At 38.1% G+C, this 17972-nt stretch overlaps 1 protein-coding gene across 4 annotated transcripts in view; it reads left to right on the forward strand.

Annotated features, from left to right (window-relative positions):
* Positions 1-704: 704 nt before the first annotated feature.
* Positions 705-17972, forward strand: part of RICTOR (RPTOR independent companion of MTOR complex 2) — a 127646-nt gene continuing 110378 nt past the window's right edge. For all 4 annotated transcript variants that reach the window (XM_082837398.1, XM_082837400.1, XM_082837399.1 and 1 more), the window contains exons 1-2: positions 705-814; positions 986-1033. In XM_082837398.1, the coding sequence (XP_082693524.1) occupies positions 766-814; positions 986-1033 (97 nt within the window). In that variant the 5' untranslated portion in view covers positions 705-765. The remainder of the gene's footprint in view (positions 815-985; positions 1034-17972) is intronic.

Genomic DNA, 17972 nt, shown 5'->3' on the forward strand with positions numbered 1-17972 from the left:
CACCGCCAGGGACCACCACCCGGCACTCCCGACTTTTCACCCCGTTCTCGGGTCCTACTACAAGCGGTCAAAAGCAAAACTTCCACCCGACTACTTCCACTTAGAGAAGCCAGCCTGGCTGAGTGTGGCTTTGAAGATCAAGTGCAAGGCTGCTTAGCACGGTGGTCAGTGAGGCTGGAAAATAAACTTTGTTACGTGTTAACTTGGTTGGAGCAAAGCGACTCTAGGCAGGATTTAGGTACGTTACAACTGCACAGTGTTTTGTATTTTTGTTGTTGTTGTTTTAATAAAATCGTTTTAATTGACGAATAAGGAAGGAGGGCTATCTCAGGACTTGAAAACAATCATGCAGGATGGTTTCAGCAGGTGGCCAGCCTGGCGCATGAAGGCCTCCTCCCACTTCTTGTCGGTTTTGACTACGGTTTCCGCGGCGGCTGGAGGGGAAGCATCCTCCACGCTGCAAACTCGCATCAATGGGATTCCCCTCGTGGGAAATGCCCCCTCCTGGCGGACGTGCTCCCGGAGGGCCGAGCGCGTCGCCGCGCCCTCCGCCTCCGGGACGGGCGGGCGCGCGCGCGCGCGCGCTCCGCAGACTCTATCAAGATCCCGACTTGGCACCGCACTCCCTCCGCGCCCCGGGCTAAGCCGGCACCACCAGCCGCCCGCCGCCAGCCGCCGCGGGGGGCGGGCGCGGCGCGAGGGGAGGGGAAGGGGTTCTCGCGCGATTGGGCGAGGTTTCCGGTGTTGTGACTGAAACCCGTCAATATGGCGGCGGTCGGCCGCGGCCGCTCGCTGAAGAACCTCCGAATACGAGGTAAGTCCGCTGAGGCCCTCACCCCTCGCCGCCGGGCAACCGCCACCCCTGGCACTTGCCTAGCCTTGGTCATGGGCGGGGGGAACGAGCCGGGGCGCTGGCCGGAGCCAGGGCTGCCTCCGCTGGCCTGGGAGCGAATCCTAATTGGGGCTATGTGTCTGTTTCGCGCAGGGCGGAATGACAGCGGCGAGGAGAACGTCCCGCTGGATCTGACCCGAGGTAACGCGGGGCGCCGCGGGCGCCGGCGAGGGCATCCTAGTGGGGAGGAGCCGGGGGCTCGGGGCCGTGGACAGGGTCCGGCCCCGCACGGGACCCGCGGGGGTGCGGGAGGCAGAGCCCGAGCCCCGCCTGCCGGCCCGCGGGAGCCGAGCCGGGGGCAGTCTCCCCGGACCCATCCCCCTTCCCGGTGCCCGCTTTCCTCGCTCCGAGCCCTTCTCCGGGCCTCTGGGTGCTGCGGGGAGCACCGAGCGGGACTCGGCGGAGTCGCCGACCCTCTGGGTTCTCTAGATCGGCGGGGGAGCGTTGTCCTCCTGTCCCGGAGCTCGAGCAGCTGAATCCCAGGGGCGGCCGGAGGGAGGTAGAGGCTGTTATTTAGGTTGCCGGAGGACGTCTGAGGGAAGAGCGACCACATCCTGCCCTCCCCGTCCCCCAGCGCCGAAGCCGGACCTGCTCGGTCCTTGCTGACTGCGTGACTGTTTTTCTCTTTGCCCACTGCCCTGGGGGACCCGCAGCATTGATAACTCGGTAGTGAAACCTGGAGCCCGTGATTTCTGCGAAGTGTCTGGTGTACGCTGTATTTCCCTCTTGTTTCCCTTTCCCGGGCCTCTGAGACTGTAGTTGGCAAAAGCCGGCCCCTCACCCTCGTTGCAGGTTCATTGTTTACCTTCTGCAGTGGCGATGGGTTTGTTTACACCTTCGGAACTGGGTAAACCCCTGCTATATTTTTAAGGACCCCAGCCGGCTACTGGCCAGTATATCTTCTATCAGTCACCGTACTGGAGTTTATTCGACAATATCTCGTTGAGCGTTTAGTAGTTATATACAAGGTTTCTCTTTTCTCTTCCACGGTAAACAAGATTTGGTCTATTGATTCCGAAGAAGTCGTGTTTCACACGGGCTGTAACTTAGCGTGTAACCTGGTTCAGCTGTATAGAATTCAGTTTCCTTTTTGAGATCTGAAAAGCACTTTAGGAAGTTTGAAAAAACGTCGTTTTAAACATTCTATATAAAATTAAAAAAAAATTTTTTAACCTACGTTCTACTTAACATAATGACTATTATCTACAGTATTTGTTAGATGTGAGCTCATTGTTGAGGATCATCTCTGTATTTAAAGCATAGCGCATTTTCTAATTTGTTTTATTTTGTGTATCATAATGTAAGATTACTGTTTTGTAAACTAAAAGCCTAGTTTTTATTTAGCTACAAGAGTACATTTTTGTAACAATATTTTATTCTGAAAGTTCTAGGACTTTGTCTCGGGTGAACTAGGTCCTTTTACAGGCAGAAGAGTTTCTAAAATAAAATAGGGCTTAAGTAATAGAAATGACAACTAATTAGATCACTAATGCACTAAATTAGAACATTTTTTCAGCAGATAGGGTTTGAATATTACTGTAGGGAGATGTAAAACTTTTGACTTGTGTAACTGTTTGGAAACTTGACTGTGTATAACACACATATGAAAAGTCTGTATGCAATATATGTGGAAAAAGATTTTCTAGTAAATTTGCTAACAAAATAAGCAAAATTCCCACAGGGCTCAATTTAGCATTTGAGTTTTGTAGCAGATGTAGTTTTAGTGATTTATTTTATACATGCGCATATGTTTTAGATGGAGGTGAAAAGACCATTTATTAGATAGATCTTGGGTCTAATTTGTGTATTAAAGACCTGTTTGAATGTGGTGCTAGAAATAAGTTATAGTTGTGCTTTAAATTGACTTTACTGAGCTCCTATATATAGTGGTTTCTCTGGTTGGTGTCAAAATTTTGGGTAGTAAAAGAGCTTATGTACAAATTTGATACCTTTGGTTTACTCCAGTTTTACTCAAGTACACAGATAACTGTATATTTACTATTTAAAATACTATATTTCCTGAAAATTTAGTAAATACCTATGTCCTTAGGTGTTTCTGGGATAATACAAATAGTGCAGAAAATGCTATTTCTGCTTGCCCTGACAAGATGTATTTCAGTTTGGAATGAAATATACACAGCCAGTTGAATCTGATTGCAAAAGCAATATACAACTAGGAGTGAGAGGGCATTTGAGAACTGTGTTCCAGAGTCTTAAGGAAGTTTTGAAAAAGTAATCTGAGTTAGATTCATTGTATAGTGACTCTGTTGTTTGAGAAATTGCTATTCTGACAAACATTCATTGTTAGAAGAAGGCTTGTGGATCTAACATGAAGAAAGTTCATGAGGAATTAAACTTTAGTAATCATTTGAGAACTGTGGGGCAGTCTGGGTTGCAGCTGAAGGGCAGCTGTTTGTGGATTGGATTACGGCATGTTTTAGAGAAAGTTTGGGTAACCAAAAAAATTTTTTTAACGCTAAGGCAGTGTTTGCTCTCATTCTCATTATTTTTATGCAACCTTTGAGAAATTCACTGTGTAGCTGTATAACAAAGTTCATTATAAAATAGAGGCCATGATCATTGTAATTCTTGAAGGAGCTATCAATGTGTAGTATAAAGTCAAATAGTTCTGAGTTGTAATCTCAGCTGTGATACATAATAGGTGATTTGGGGCAGGTTATTTGACCTTGATTAACTCTTGGTTTCTTCAGCTCAAAAAAAAAAAAAAAAGAGATTAATTTCAGGTTATTCTTGAAGGTTGTTAAGAATGTGATAAGTAAATGAGCTAGGCCATATAGTACTCAGCATGGGACGTAGTACTTTGTGAGTGATGTTAACTAAATGTTAGTTGCTTTCCTAAACTATGAAATCAAAATTATTTATATCACATTTAAAATATTTCAGACGATTGTTTTGAATATTATAAACTTTTAATAAGGAATTATGGTAGTGAAGCTTTCTTTTTTTGAGACATACAGTTAATTGGGTATAGTCTTTCTGAACTAGAGTTCTTTTTATTTTTTTTAATTTATTAAGAAAAGCTTCAAAATGTATAAAGTATATGTGAATGTATGAATATAATAAATATAAGGAGCTCTTATATGTCCCCCATCATTTAGTTTCCTCGTGCCCCCACCCCAACTGTGATCATTTTTTTCTTCCAGTTTTACTGAGACGTAATTGACATACAGCACTGTATAAGTTCTTGAATGTAACAACTGTAAAAAAAAAAAAAACAAAAACAAAAAACTGTAACATTACCAGAATTAGGCCTAAGCAAGGAACAATCTATTATATGTACTTAAGAAAAAATGTGATATTTTCTTTAACAGAACCTTAGAATTTTTCTCCCAGACTCCAGAAAATTTCTTAGTAATAAGACGTGGCCAGCCTTGCAAGCTTCTTTAAGCCCAGGAGAGGCTTAAGGTTCTTTGGTTTTCATATTGATGTTAGTGCTATGGTTTATACGAAAGTGCTTTAATTAAAAATTGTTTTTGGATTAATTTTGGTCTAGTTCAGGAACTTCATTGTAGGAGATCCTATAGTTGATATATTGGTGATTGTTGCTTTAAGTTTTGTTCAGACAACTACTGTACTTAATCATGAAAGTCCGTGATACTTGCTATTGGTATCATTAAATACTCTCTCTGTTTTGCATGCCAGTTTATTTTGAAACCAAAATGCTTCCCTTAACCACTTCCACTGCAAGGATAGTCTGTTTTTTTTTTATCAGTCCACTAGTACATCTCTTCTTGGTACTGAATAACTTGAAGAGAGACAGAATATTCTTCCTGTGTAAGCCCTTCCTAGTATAATTTAATTATTGTGTTCAAGGTGAATTCCAGGGAAATGGAAACGTGTATATTCAAATATAACTGTTAGAATATAATTTATTTTTAAGTATTGAGTTTTGTATTTTTTGACTGTCCAATCCTTTTACTTTTCCATTAGTAGGAATAAAAAGATTGACTGTCTTAGCTGCTGTTTAATAGCTAGGAAAGTAGGAAGGTTATCTGAATGATGCAGATTTGAACACTTAATTTTTTGTTTTGTGATTCCTTCTAGTCAAGAGATTGCTCATGTTGTTTAATCCCTTACTTCAGTTAGACAAAACAAACATTGACTGCTTTTTATATAAGAAATGCTGAATTAAGTGCTGGAGGAGTAAAGGTGAGGAAGATGTTACTCCCTTTTTAGGAGTTTACTGGAACAGACATAAAGAAGTGATTGCGATACGGAACAATAAACTGAGTAATCAAACTGTACAAGGAACAGAAGTAGCCTAGAGGAGAGAATGATTAAATCTGGTGGGTAGAGAATCAGGCAGCTTCACAGAGGGCTTGACGTCTTATAAGAATTGTGGACATAGTGGAAGGAAATGTGGGCTCTCAAGAGAATATACCACACCTTGGGAAAGGTAAAGTCTGTAGGAAGAGGAGCTGCTCTGGAGGCCCCTGGTAGAATCTAAGAGATCATGGGACACTAGACCGGGGTATTGGAGACAGAAATGAAGTTGAATATATATTGGAATGGAGGAACCAACTAATTTGTTTTCTCCAGATTCTAAACTGACTTTGGAATCCTCGTACTCTGCGCAGAGAACTGTTATTTCTTTATTAGGATGACAGAGGCTGTCTAATGTGAATCCCCTTGTCTTCTCCCCTTTGTATTTCACCTATACTTACCTTCTGTTTTCCCGAGTCGGAGGATAAATCATCTCTGTTCATTTCCAAGGCTAAACTGGAAAGGAATTTTATGCTCCTAATTCTGTTTCCCCTAAGATTCTTTGTAGAACTAAGATTTCTTGCTTCTTCATTTCTTCCTTCTTTTGGCTCAGTTTTCTCGTGTTCAGCATTTTTTGTTGTATTCATATGGAGCAGGTACTTTGCTAAGCGTGGAATGATGGTGAGACGAGTAGAATGATAAGGACAAAGATTTCAAAACAGTTATTTTTTTGTAGGCTCTACACACAGTTTTCTTCCTTAACTCCTTTAGTCTTGTAAACACAGCTCTCCCCCTGTACTTAAATAGTTTCTTAAGGGATGCTAGTAACCTCATGCAAAATTCATTGGTATTTTTAAGTTCCCCATTCTATTATTAGGACTACTTACTGTATTAGTAGTTTTGTTCCAGGCACTAAAACATTATTTTTCTTAATCTTCGATAACTCTTTGAGGTACTCCTATTATCCGTATTTTACAGTTGAAGGTATAGGCTTTCAAATTCTAACAGACTGAAACTCAGAAAGGTAAGTTATTCAGCCAGGGGTCACAGGGCTAGTGAGTGACTAACTGCAGATCATGCACTTGTAGCTACTACACTATTGCTATTCTTAAAACTCCTGGTTCTTTTCCTACCTCTCCTTCTCTGTTTGCTGGCTGGACTTCCACCTCCTTAAGCAAGTGTGCCCTAAGGTTCTGTCCTTGATTTTCTTGTCTGCCCTCTTATTGATGCTAGCTCCCTGAGCACCCTTTTCACTCATGGATTCAAGAATCCATGAATTGAGATGGTTACAGTAATTACATTTTTATTCATACTTTCTCTTCTAAGCTTGCAAAACATATTAGCATGTATGTCTGGTAATCATCTCAGAGTTGTGGTTTATAAAATTTTGCACTCCAACGCATACCCACTTTTCACTTTCTAGGTACCACCACCGTCCTCTGTTATTCAAGCTAGAGACCTATTGCTCATCTTCTTGGTTCATTTGCCACGTTTCCCCAGTTTGCCTCTGAAATCTCTCTCTCCTTCTATTCTCATTGTCATTGGTCTAGTTCACATCCTCATTATCTCATTTGGATGACAGTAAAAATTTTTTTCTCTTTTTTTCACTCCCTCTGCTATATGATTGCCTGAAATCTGGAACTGATCTCATTCCCTTACATAAAACAAAACAAAACCAACAACAACAAAAACAAACAAAAAACTATATACACACACTTTACAGGTTTCATTTTTTGCTCACAGAATAAAGTCCAAATTTCCTAGCTTGGCATTGAAGGCCTTTTATGATTTATTCTAGAAGTATTTTCTTCTGTACTATCTTAACCATACTATTCTAAATCAGTCTGCCTCTCCACATAGTTCACTTGTGTAACGCACTTCCTCCCTTCTTTTCACACAGTGATTTTCAAAGGGGGTTGGGGAGAATTTGCTAGCCTAAAGTACCTACCTCCCCATTCCTGTTCTTTCCCCTTGGAGATTGTGTTATGCCCGTGATTGAGAATCCCTGCTTTAGTCAAAGACGACTGTTTGTTCTTCCTTGCACATGGCATGCAGTGTCTATTTACTTTTCTTTGCATAGGTTGTTTTCTCTGCCAAGAATTCCATTTTCAGCACTCTTTAGAGAAATCCTAATTCTTTAAGGTCTAGGTCATATGCCACTTCTGGGAAAATCCTTCCTTATCATCCCAGTGGGAATTCATTGCTTCCTCCTCTACTTTTCCACATTTTTTGTTTATTACTTTGTAAATATCACTTACCATTGCCTATTTAAGTTCCTTGTTCACTACTTCTCTCACTAGAATTTAAGCTTCTTCCCCAGCATATATCGTATAATAATAACCGAGACATTTATTGTAAGGAGGAATGGAGAGAGAGATGAGAAAAGGAGCACAGTATTAAGGAGAGTAGAAGTAAGAGTATTTTAAGTTTGCAAACTTGAGGGACAATGAAAGCGATGGTGCCAAGAAATGGAGAAATCATTTTGGAAGAGATGATAATGAGTTCAGCTTTTCACTTTGAGTTTCAGATGATTGACTCTGTCAGAGATGTGTAAGAGGTAGTGAATGCTGCAATGGATGTTTTTGTAGTTGTTCTTGTGATCAGATTGTTCTCTGCTTTAGGGCCTTGAGAGAGGGAAGAATGTAAATGGAGGAAGAGCTGAAGATCTGAATGTTAGAGGATAAGCTGATTAGAGTATGTGTCACAGCATAGGAATCAATAAGAAGAAAGGGGCGAAAAACAGAGAAGAAAGTTAAAAATTAGTAAGATTGTGATCTTTGAAGCCAAGTGGATAATTTGGGGTTGAAGAGGTTGAGAGGCGTAGCACTGAAGTTGGGTTCTGGAGAACTCAGTTCTTCTCTTCTTTAATCTGAGGATGATCTTGGCATGCTACTTTCTCTGGGCTTCAATTTCCTGATCTCTGAAATGCGTACTACTTTCCATGCGTAGCACTTTCACCATCAGTCTTTGTGATTCTCAGATATCACGATGTTTCTGGGATATTGAAAGGTTAAAGAGAAAGCCTTGTTAAATCTCTTGTTAAGTTACTGTGAGAAGGATTCCCATAAACAGCAATGAATACATGTAGCAGTATGGTGTTTCATAGCACTTTAAATGTAAATTATAGTCAACTCTCAATTTCCTTGTAAGTGATCATCTGCAGTGACTTGCTACCTCCTCCCCCTCTCAGGTCTCAGGCTACTGAAATAGGGCTGTGAAAAGCACAGTGGGGTCAGTGACTGGTTTGCGTGCCTGTGTATCTGTACTTCTATTACAAGCTAAATACAGTCCACTCTCAGTTACCTACACTTAAGAAAAAGGTGAATAATGGTGGAAGATTGCTAAATATAATCTCAATAGCATTATTTATATGTGGTTTGGGAAGATTTTATATTTTTTCCTCCCCTACAGTAGATTGATGTATCTTTCATTTGAATTATTAGCATCAATTTTTATTTCCTAAGCAAATACTCTTAGAATAGTGGATGTAAACTGGCTAAAATATTTATTAGGTAATCCAAATATGAATAATTGAGAGTTGACTGTTAATGCTTTTTGGATCATCCATTGTTTTGTATTATCTGTGCTTTTTTGTTAGTGTGGCCAGGTTAAAGCTGAATAGCTACTTTTAAATTATATCACTATGATGAATGTACTTACAAGATTATATAGATGCCAAACTAAATTGAAAATAATTGTGTAAAACTAGCTGAATATAACATTCATGTGTTCAGAGTCATAGGGTTGAAAGAGAACCTAAACCTAAGCACCTTCTTAAAATTCCTGTTACAAAGTCCTCTAGCCATACAGATTGCATAAACTGAGCAATGTGCCTGGTAATGATGAAATTTATATATAATATAATAAAATTGAGGATGTGCCAGGGCTTCAAACATGCCTGTTCAAGGAGTCAGTTGAGTTCAGTAAGCAGTATAGAAGAGCTTTTTAACCTTAATTACCTGGATTTTAAAGAATCTGGCTCCTTCAATTACTCTGCCATTTTTTTAATCCCAAAATGTTGAAGAATTTGGATTTGTAGTGGCTTGTTAATATCAAGACAGCATATTTTTAGTATATTATCAGGTTAGTAAGTGTTAATGTGAATCAGGAAGGCATAATTCTTGGCTTTAAGGAGTTTTATATTATATTTGGGATATACGTGTAACAGGGCATAGTATTTGAAGCACCTGCCAGTTATCTTTATAAAGGAGTCATAAGCCAGAGGAATTCAGAAAAAAATGGGAGATAGGTAAGGAATGACCTAGAGGAGAGTCCTCATAGAAGTGTTGACATCTGTTAGGACCTTTGCATAAAAGTGTAGTATTTGAATAGTTAGAGCCCTGGATCAGTGTTTTAAAAATCATGCGTAATTTTGTGAATTAACATGTTCCTGGCATATTATTCAGTATTTGAAGATAATGTTGAGAAAAAGTTGATGATGAGTTCTGTATATAAATCTCTTAACTATTGAAGGCTGATTGTATTTTGGGCTAGGGCTTTTCAAACCTTTGAAGGTAGTGCTGGACTGGACTGAGAGATTTTAGGCATATTGTGAAGTAATTGTGTGCTTCTGATTAAGAGTATATAGATGCTTGGCTGCATTCCAAACCCAAGCATAAATGATTTTTTTCTTTCATTGTTTTGTAGTATATGTGTCTCCTCTCCCCGTTATTAATACTGCATGTTCAAAGGGCTCTATAAATTTGTATCAAACTTATTTCTAGATGTGTGCAATTTGGAAATAGAGACTATAAGTGGGATGAGTAGTGTTTTTGTTATTTTCCATGCTAAAATGACCGTATTTTCTGATTTCAAAATTTAAACATGTGGCCTGACAGTTTATATTTGAGAGAGAATATTTGAAATTAAGCTTATCCTGAAAAACATGCACTGTTTCATTGCCAAATCCAGACACCCTACCCTCTAGTTATTTGGGTAAAGGATAAACAGTGTTTGGGGAAATTAACACTCTATTAAAGGAGCAAAACAAGAGTTGAATTGCCACTTGCAGGGATTTTAGTAATCTTGTTCAGAACCCAGTGTAATTTCACATGTTTCTTATAATGAATAAATAGTGAAGAAACACAGAAGCTGTAAACAAAGAAGATTGCCAAGTAATTTACTTTTAGTTGCTAAGAAGAAACAACTTGCCAGATGAAAGTGTATTTTAACTGTTTTTAGATGTGTGTACATATATATTTTTATCAATAGTTTCATACTTTGAGAAATCACATCTTAAAATAGTATTGCTAGTTATTTCCATGCTTAATGTTCATCCCTATAAAACTTTTAATTGCCCTGGTTTTTTTTCCACTCATAATTCTGTATAATACACTCCCTAACCTTCACCACACCACCATCACCACAACCCCTTCCCCCAAGAAAAATGAGAAAAAGAAAAACTGACGGGAATAGAGTTGCAGAAAAAGTGAGAAGACTGCAGGTTGGAGGTAGGTGAGCTGTGAACTTGAACCTTTAGCTATACAGCAGTATCTGGGGTGGCAAGTGGAATATTGTGGAAAGTTTTATTTAACACGTGTTGTAGGTAAGATTTTAATCATATCTGTCACATAACATTCGTATAAAATCATGGTAATGGGATATTTGAATACAGATAGCTATTTCCTATCTTGTTTATTTAGAGTGACATGTGGTTTTACTTTATATGTTGTAATTTCTAATGGTATTTTCGAATGTCATAACTTGGTATAAAGCAGGTCGGATTAATTCTTATGTTGTATAAGATTTCGTATGTCATGTAAGAATAATTCTTAACATAAGAGTTTATAACTTTTTAATGAGTTAAAAAGTTATAATTTTAGATTAGTGTAGTCTTAAAAAAGTTTAAATCACTTTTTATTTTTAATAAACCTTAAAATAGACCTTTTCTCCTTTGTCACGGGAGAATTCAGTGTTGTGTGTTCATGTTTCAACATTGTTTTGAATATATAAGTGTATACTGTTTTACCTAGTGTAACGGAAGAAATTTTTCAAAATGCTGGTTAGTTTTCAAAAGGAAATAAAAAGATTAAGAGATTTGGATAAACTATGGCAGTTGCCTTTTGCTATGTTATTGTTTCTTGTAATAGTTATTTTGTTTTGTTAAAAAAGTTTAGATTTAATTTTTGAGTCCTAGGAAAAATTTTTTACTTATATCGGTGATTGTGTCTCTATTATAAAAGTACCACAGGAAAAAGTGTAACTATTTTTAAAGTAAGTAACAATATTACCACTAAATATTCACTGGGGGTACTTGAATATGAGTAGATTTGGGACAGATGTGTGTGTATAAATATTATTTCTATTTTTAAGCATATATGGAAGCTACTTTAAAAATTATGTTTTTAGTTTTACTGTGCTGTAAAATACAAACTATATAACTGGACTTATTAACATTATATGGAAAATAGGGATAATTAGGTTGTGATTATGAGGAATTAAGGGGCTCTGCTGTCAGTAACATATACTAACTGTAGTGAATAAACTTGGTGATGATACATACTTTGAATTTTTATTGGTATCTTTTGGAGTGCTTGATTTTGCATCCTGGTTGTTTTCCAGATAGGTAATTGCTTCATAGCATAGTTCAAGGTAGGTGAGGTATGACTCGACAAAGTTGTTATATATGTCTACAATATGGATAGTAGGATTATATGTATAAAGATAGATATAGGGTACTAATATGGACAAAATAACATTTAATAACATGCTACCTGCATGATACATTAACACAGTCTAACACTGTAACTAAGGGCCTGAGCTTTGGAACCAGATAGATGTGGATTTGAATCTGGATTTGAATCTTGACCTTGCCTCTTAGAATTTTTTGACTCTGGACAAGCTGCCTTTTCTAATTTATTTATTTATTTATTTATGTTATTTTTGGCTGTGTTGGGTCTTTGTTGCTGCGTGCGGGCTTTCTTTAGTTGCGGTGAGCGGGGGCTACTCTTCGTTGCGGTGCGTGGGCTTCTCATTGCGGTGGCTTCTCTTGTTGCAGAGCACGGGCTCTGGGCACGCAGGCTTCAGTAGTTGTGGCACGCGGGCTCAGTAGCTGTGCCTTGCGGGCTCTAGAGCGCAGGCTGGGTAGTTGTGGCACATGGGCTTAGTTGCTCCGTGGCATGTGGGGGTCGTCTGTGACCAGGGCTCAAACCCATGTCCCCTGCATTGGCAGGTGGGTTCTCAACCCCTGCGCCACCAGGGAAGCCCAAGTTAAAGTTATTTTAATCCAAGTCTGCTAATGTGTGTTAGGTATGTCATGATGTGTATGGATTTTTTTTCATTTGGTTGGGCAGTGGATTTATATGAGTGGTTAGAGTTTGGAATAATTACACTAATTCCAACTTAAAACATTTAAAATCATTTTCTGAATATCTGTTTTTTCCTCTTTAGCCTGACCTTTTAATGTTTTAGCCATGAAAACATCTAGATAGGTGAATTTTTTTTTCTTGAATTTTTTTCATAATGACTATTTAAAGAAAAATTATAGATAAATCACCGTAAAGAGTTCAAAGCTACCAGTTAGAAAGTTGGAAAAACTAGAATTCCAATCCAATAAAAGTCTTGTGTTGACCTAATTAAATTGGTGGAATGGTTACAGAAATTGGCTTAGTATTTCTATGGAGAAAAAGGGAGGATGGTAAACAGTTCTTGGTCTTCACTGCAATAATCTCATGTGGAAGACATCATTAATAGTTTTAAAGTGTCTTCGTGTGATTGTTTCTCCATCTTACCCTTGTTTTTTTCAATTTCTCTCATCGATTTGTATTTCTCTTATTCTATTTCTAGTCTTCTGGTGACTCTTCACATTTTTCTTTTCCCGTACTTGATAGTGTTTTATATTCCTTGATTTAAAATAAATTTTAATTGTCAAGTTTTTTTTTTTAATTAATTCTTCATTGAATTTTAGGTTTTTGTCTCTGAGTCGGTGATGCTTTGTTAGAAAAAGATTCCACTGCCCATCTCTTGGTATGCATATCCCGAAGAACTTAGAACTGAATATTGCATAGGAAATTGATTAAATACTTGACAGCAACTTGGCAACATGTGCTTAGCATAGATGAGTAAAATAAAGAGCATTTTACTTATTTCAATATGCAAAAGCAAGAGTAAATATGAAAGTGAAACAAAAATATTCAACTATACTGAAGGTGAAGAAGTTTTGATGAAGTGCATTTTCTAAATGTTGGTAATTTTAAAGATATTAGTATTCACTCCATTTAAAATATTTTTATGCATCTACTCTTTGGAATTATGGAAAACAATGACTGGAATTCCCTGAAGGTGGGAACATTTAATAACCTTGGAATATCCTTGTTGATTCTGAGTCTAGACTGTTCAGTTCACTGAACAGATCTAAACTGAGTGTGGATTATTAGCTCCCAAAAGAATACTTGTTTTGGGACTTCCCTGGTGGTGCAGTGCTGAAGAATCCGCCTGCCAATACACGGGACACGGGTTTGAGCCCTGGTCCGGGAAGATCCCACATGCTGCGGACCAACTAAGCCTGTGCACCACAACTACTGAGCGTACGCTCTAGAGCCCATGAGCCACAACTACTGAGCCCGTGTGCTGCAAATACTGAAGCCCGTGCACCTGGAGCCCGTGCTCTGCAATAAGAGAAGCCACCACAATGAGAAGCCTGCACACTGCAACAAAGCATAGCCCCCATTCTCCACAAGTAGAGAAAGCCCATGCGTAGCAGCGAAGACCCAACACAGCCAAAAAAAAGAAAGAAAGAATACGTGTTTTTAGTGGTGAATTTTGAGTGAGGGCTTGTTTGATTGTATTAGGAATGGTAAAATGCAGTAAATCTATATTTTGCACCATCTTTTTCAGGATTATATTAGTTATTGCTCTTGTTACCTACTGGTACATGAATTTTTTTCCAAATTATTTTAAATGATTTTTTCCTAGCCTAGAGCTGAACTAGTGTGGTAATTTTTTGCTGTCTACCATGATCAGGACTTGGTCTAAAATGATATTTTGATTATCAGAACATTTCAAATTGTGTGAAGGATTTATCACATGATGTGTTGTTTTAGCAGGCAATCTAGAAATTACATACTTCGAAGTAAATGTTTTCCTTCTAAGCAGTCCTCTTGGAAGGGCATGTACTTGTTCTAGTGGTGATGTCACTGTTCAAAACATTTTAAAAATTCTGCTTCTGAAGATTATTAAAGCTTAAAATTTAGACTTTTAAATTGGTATTTGGTTTGTCCTTTGGGATGAATTGGAGTTCAGGAAACAGTTAAATATAAGTTGGACTCAAATGTAGTGGGAATTCATTAACTCAGTGATTTATTCACTCATTAATTTGAAAAGAATTCATCGAGCATCTGCTGTATTTTAGCACTGTACTGGAATATGTGTGAGAAGATAATTTTTCTAAAAAGTATACAACCACTATATGTGATGACTGCCATTATAATCTAGTCCCTGGCTTCCTCACAGCCGTTGTCATTTCCTAACTCTTTTCCTTTTGTTCACTATATTTGGCAAAACAGCCTCCTTTTTTTTCATTCCTACTCTTATTCTCTTTTCAGGGCCTTCGTACTTCTGTTACATTCTGTCTAGATTATTCTTCCCCTAATCTTGGGAGGCTTGCTCCCTCACTTTATTTAACTCTGTTCAAATATCACTTTATCAGAGAGGCCTTCTCTGATCATCTTATCTAAAGTAGCCCTCATCTCCATCACTTTCTATTCTTTTTTTTTTCTTTCGGTACGTGTGCCTTTCACTGCTGTGGCCTCTCCCGTTGCGGAGCACAGGCTCCGGACGCGCAGGCTCAGCGGCCATGGCTCACGGGCCTAGCCGCTCCGCGGCATGTGGGATCCTCCCGGACCGGGGCACGAACCCATGTCCCCTGCATCGGCAGGCGGACTCTCAACCACTGCGCCACCAGGGAAGCCCACTTTCTATTCTTTTATATTGTTTTCTTCTGTAGCCCTTGTCACTGCTGCCAATTACAGTATTGTTTGTCTGTCTCCCTGGAATGTAAGTTTTGTGAGGACAAGCACTTTGTGTTGTTCACCATTGTATCCCCAGAGCCTAGAACAGCTCCAGCACATTATATGTGCTTGGTAAGTCGTTATTGGCTGAATAAATGACCATCAAATTTGTGTGTAGCTTGAGGGGTCCAGGCCCATTTTTTCATGGCTTACTCAACATCTTAACAATGTAGTCATGTATTTCAAGCTTTCTGTGTTTCATACTTAACTAATTATCTTAGTATTCTAAAAATCTTTCTATATTTTCCATTTGGGTTTTAAGAGAATTACTTTAATGGGGCCATGTCACCCAGGAGGACACCCAGGAGACATTCTAGCCTCATTCTTTGTCCTTATTCTACACATCAAATCTGTGACCAGATAATAATGATTTTATCTCTGAAATACTGGTAAAATCTTTTTTCCATTTCTGTTGCCATGCCATTCTTGAGGCCTCATTTTCTTTCTTGGGTGATTGCATTGGCTTCATAACTACTATCCCTGTTCTAGTTCTATCCTTTCCCAATCTACTCTCTTCACTCTAGCTAGAAACACATTTTCTACAAAGTTAATCTTAATTTTCTCAGCTGGGTGGAATATCTTCCTTCTTTGGGCTTCTATAGTATATTGTATGTTACCTTTCTTGTAATATTGTAATAATTTGTTCACTCCTGCCTCCCTCAGTCATAGTTGACAGATATTTATTTACCTTAACTGTGTGCTGGGTACTGTTCTTTTGCTGGTGATTCAGTGGTGAAAAACATTGAATATTTCCCCTGAGGAGTTTATGTTCTAGTAAGGAGAACACAGACAGTAAACAGGTGAACACAGAATTTTAAGTATGAATAAATGCTCTGAATAATGTAAAATTGGAGTATGTGAAAGAGAGTTGATAGGTGGTTAGGGGGTTGGTCAGAGAAAACTTCTCTGAGGCAGTGATATTTAGTTGATCCAGGACTAATGGGGAGGCACCAAGTGAAGAAGTAGGGGGAAAGTCTTCAACAGGTAGAAGGAACATAAAATATTGATCCAAAGGCCCAGAGATAGGAAAGAACCAGAGAAAGAAAGCGCTTGAGGAGAGGAAGAGTGGAGGATGTGAGACTAGAAGAGGTAGGCAAGAAATAGTATCGTTGAAGTATAAGTATTACATGAGAAAATTTGTTCAAAGACCCTAGTATAGTGTCGGTAAGTGCTAGGGTGAAAACCCAGAAGGCAAATGTTATTAAATAAATAATAGTGATTTATCCATTCTTTTAATCATGGACATTTGGTTGTAGTTTTTTGCTCTTATAAACAATGATTTTATATATGGTCTTGTACATGAATCCTGGTACTCATACGTAAGTTACTCTAGGTTATATAACTTGGTGTAGAATTACTGCTTATATGAAAAAATATATGTATATCATAGTAGCAATATGTAAGAGTTGCTCTTGATCCATACTTTTGTCAACACTTGGGATTATCAGACTTTCATTAAAAATATTCTATTATGAAAAATTTCAAACATACACATACACAGAGAAAAAAATATAAGGAACCCTCATGTACGCCTTATCCTACTTCAACTATCGTAAACATATGGGGCAGTCTTACCTCATGTGTAAATCTTCCTCCTCCCTTTGTGGATAATTTTAAAGCAAATCCTAGGCAAGTATTATTTAATTTGTAAATACATCAGTGTGTATTTCTAAAGGATAAGGACTTTTAAATATATAACTGTAATACTATTAGCACAACTAAGTAAATTAACAATGATTTCTTTATATCATCTAGTATTTAGTGTTCAAATTTTCCTGATTGTCTTACAGATATCATTTTGAGTCAGGATTCATACACAAGGTTCACACACTTTTAATTTAATTTTTTGAATATGTCTGTCATATTGCTTCTCTTTCTGCGTAATCTGTCTTTTCAGTCTGTAGTATTTCTTTTGCTTTGGTCTGAAACATCTTGAATAAAATGTGTTTAGATGGTTATTTGTCCTACTTTGAAATTCATTGGGCATCCTGATTCTAAGTATTTTTCATGTTTTTGAACAATTTTGAAAAATTCTCAGTCTGACTTTTTGAGTAGTGCATCTCCTGCATTTTTTCTTGTTTAGGAATTCTTATTAAATGCATGTTAGACTTTCTCATTATCTTTCTTGTTTTTTAAATTTTTTCATGTATTTTGTCTCCTTTTTTCTTGGGGATCATGTTATAATACCTTCAGATGTATCTTTCAGTTCATTAGTTCTCCCCACAGCTGTGTTTATTCTGTTTATCCCCCCAATGAGTTTTTTAAATTTCAATCATGCTATTTTTATTTCAAGAAGTTCTGCTTGGATGTTTGTAAATTTTGAATCATATTTTCAGTCCTTTCTTTCCTTTAAACCAGAAGCTTGCAAGTTATGGCCTGCAGATTTTGCAAGTAAGGCTTACAGATGCTGCATTTGTAAATAGTTTTATTGAGACATAGCTGTGCTCATTTAAGTATTGCCTACAGCTGCTTTGGTGCTACGGCTACTGAGTTTAGTTGCGAAAGAGACCTTATACCTTTCAAAGCCTGAAATACTTAGTCTGACCCTTAATGGAACAAGTTTGCCAAACTCCCTGCTTTAGATATATAAAACATAATTATTTCATTGTTTGTATTATGTATATGGTACTTCTAATATTTACAGTCTTTTAAGATTTTTTTGTTTATTGTTTCTGTTGATAGTGGCTTGTTTTCACGTTTCCTTCTGTGTTTATGATTTTTGCTTGTGCACTTAAATTTTTTAGGTTACTCAGACTAAGGGTGGCTACCTAGTTGGGTGGGTGGGTGGGTGGGTTGAGGTGGTGGTTGATGGTTGAATTTGCTTCTGCTGCCCAGGAATATGGTATACC

This window comes from Leucopleurus acutus (assembly GCF_964270905.1).
Source record: "Leucopleurus acutus genome assembly, chromosome: 3".
Classification (NCBI taxonomy): Eukaryota; Metazoa; Chordata; class Mammalia; order Artiodactyla; family Delphinidae; genus Leucopleurus; species Leucopleurus acutus.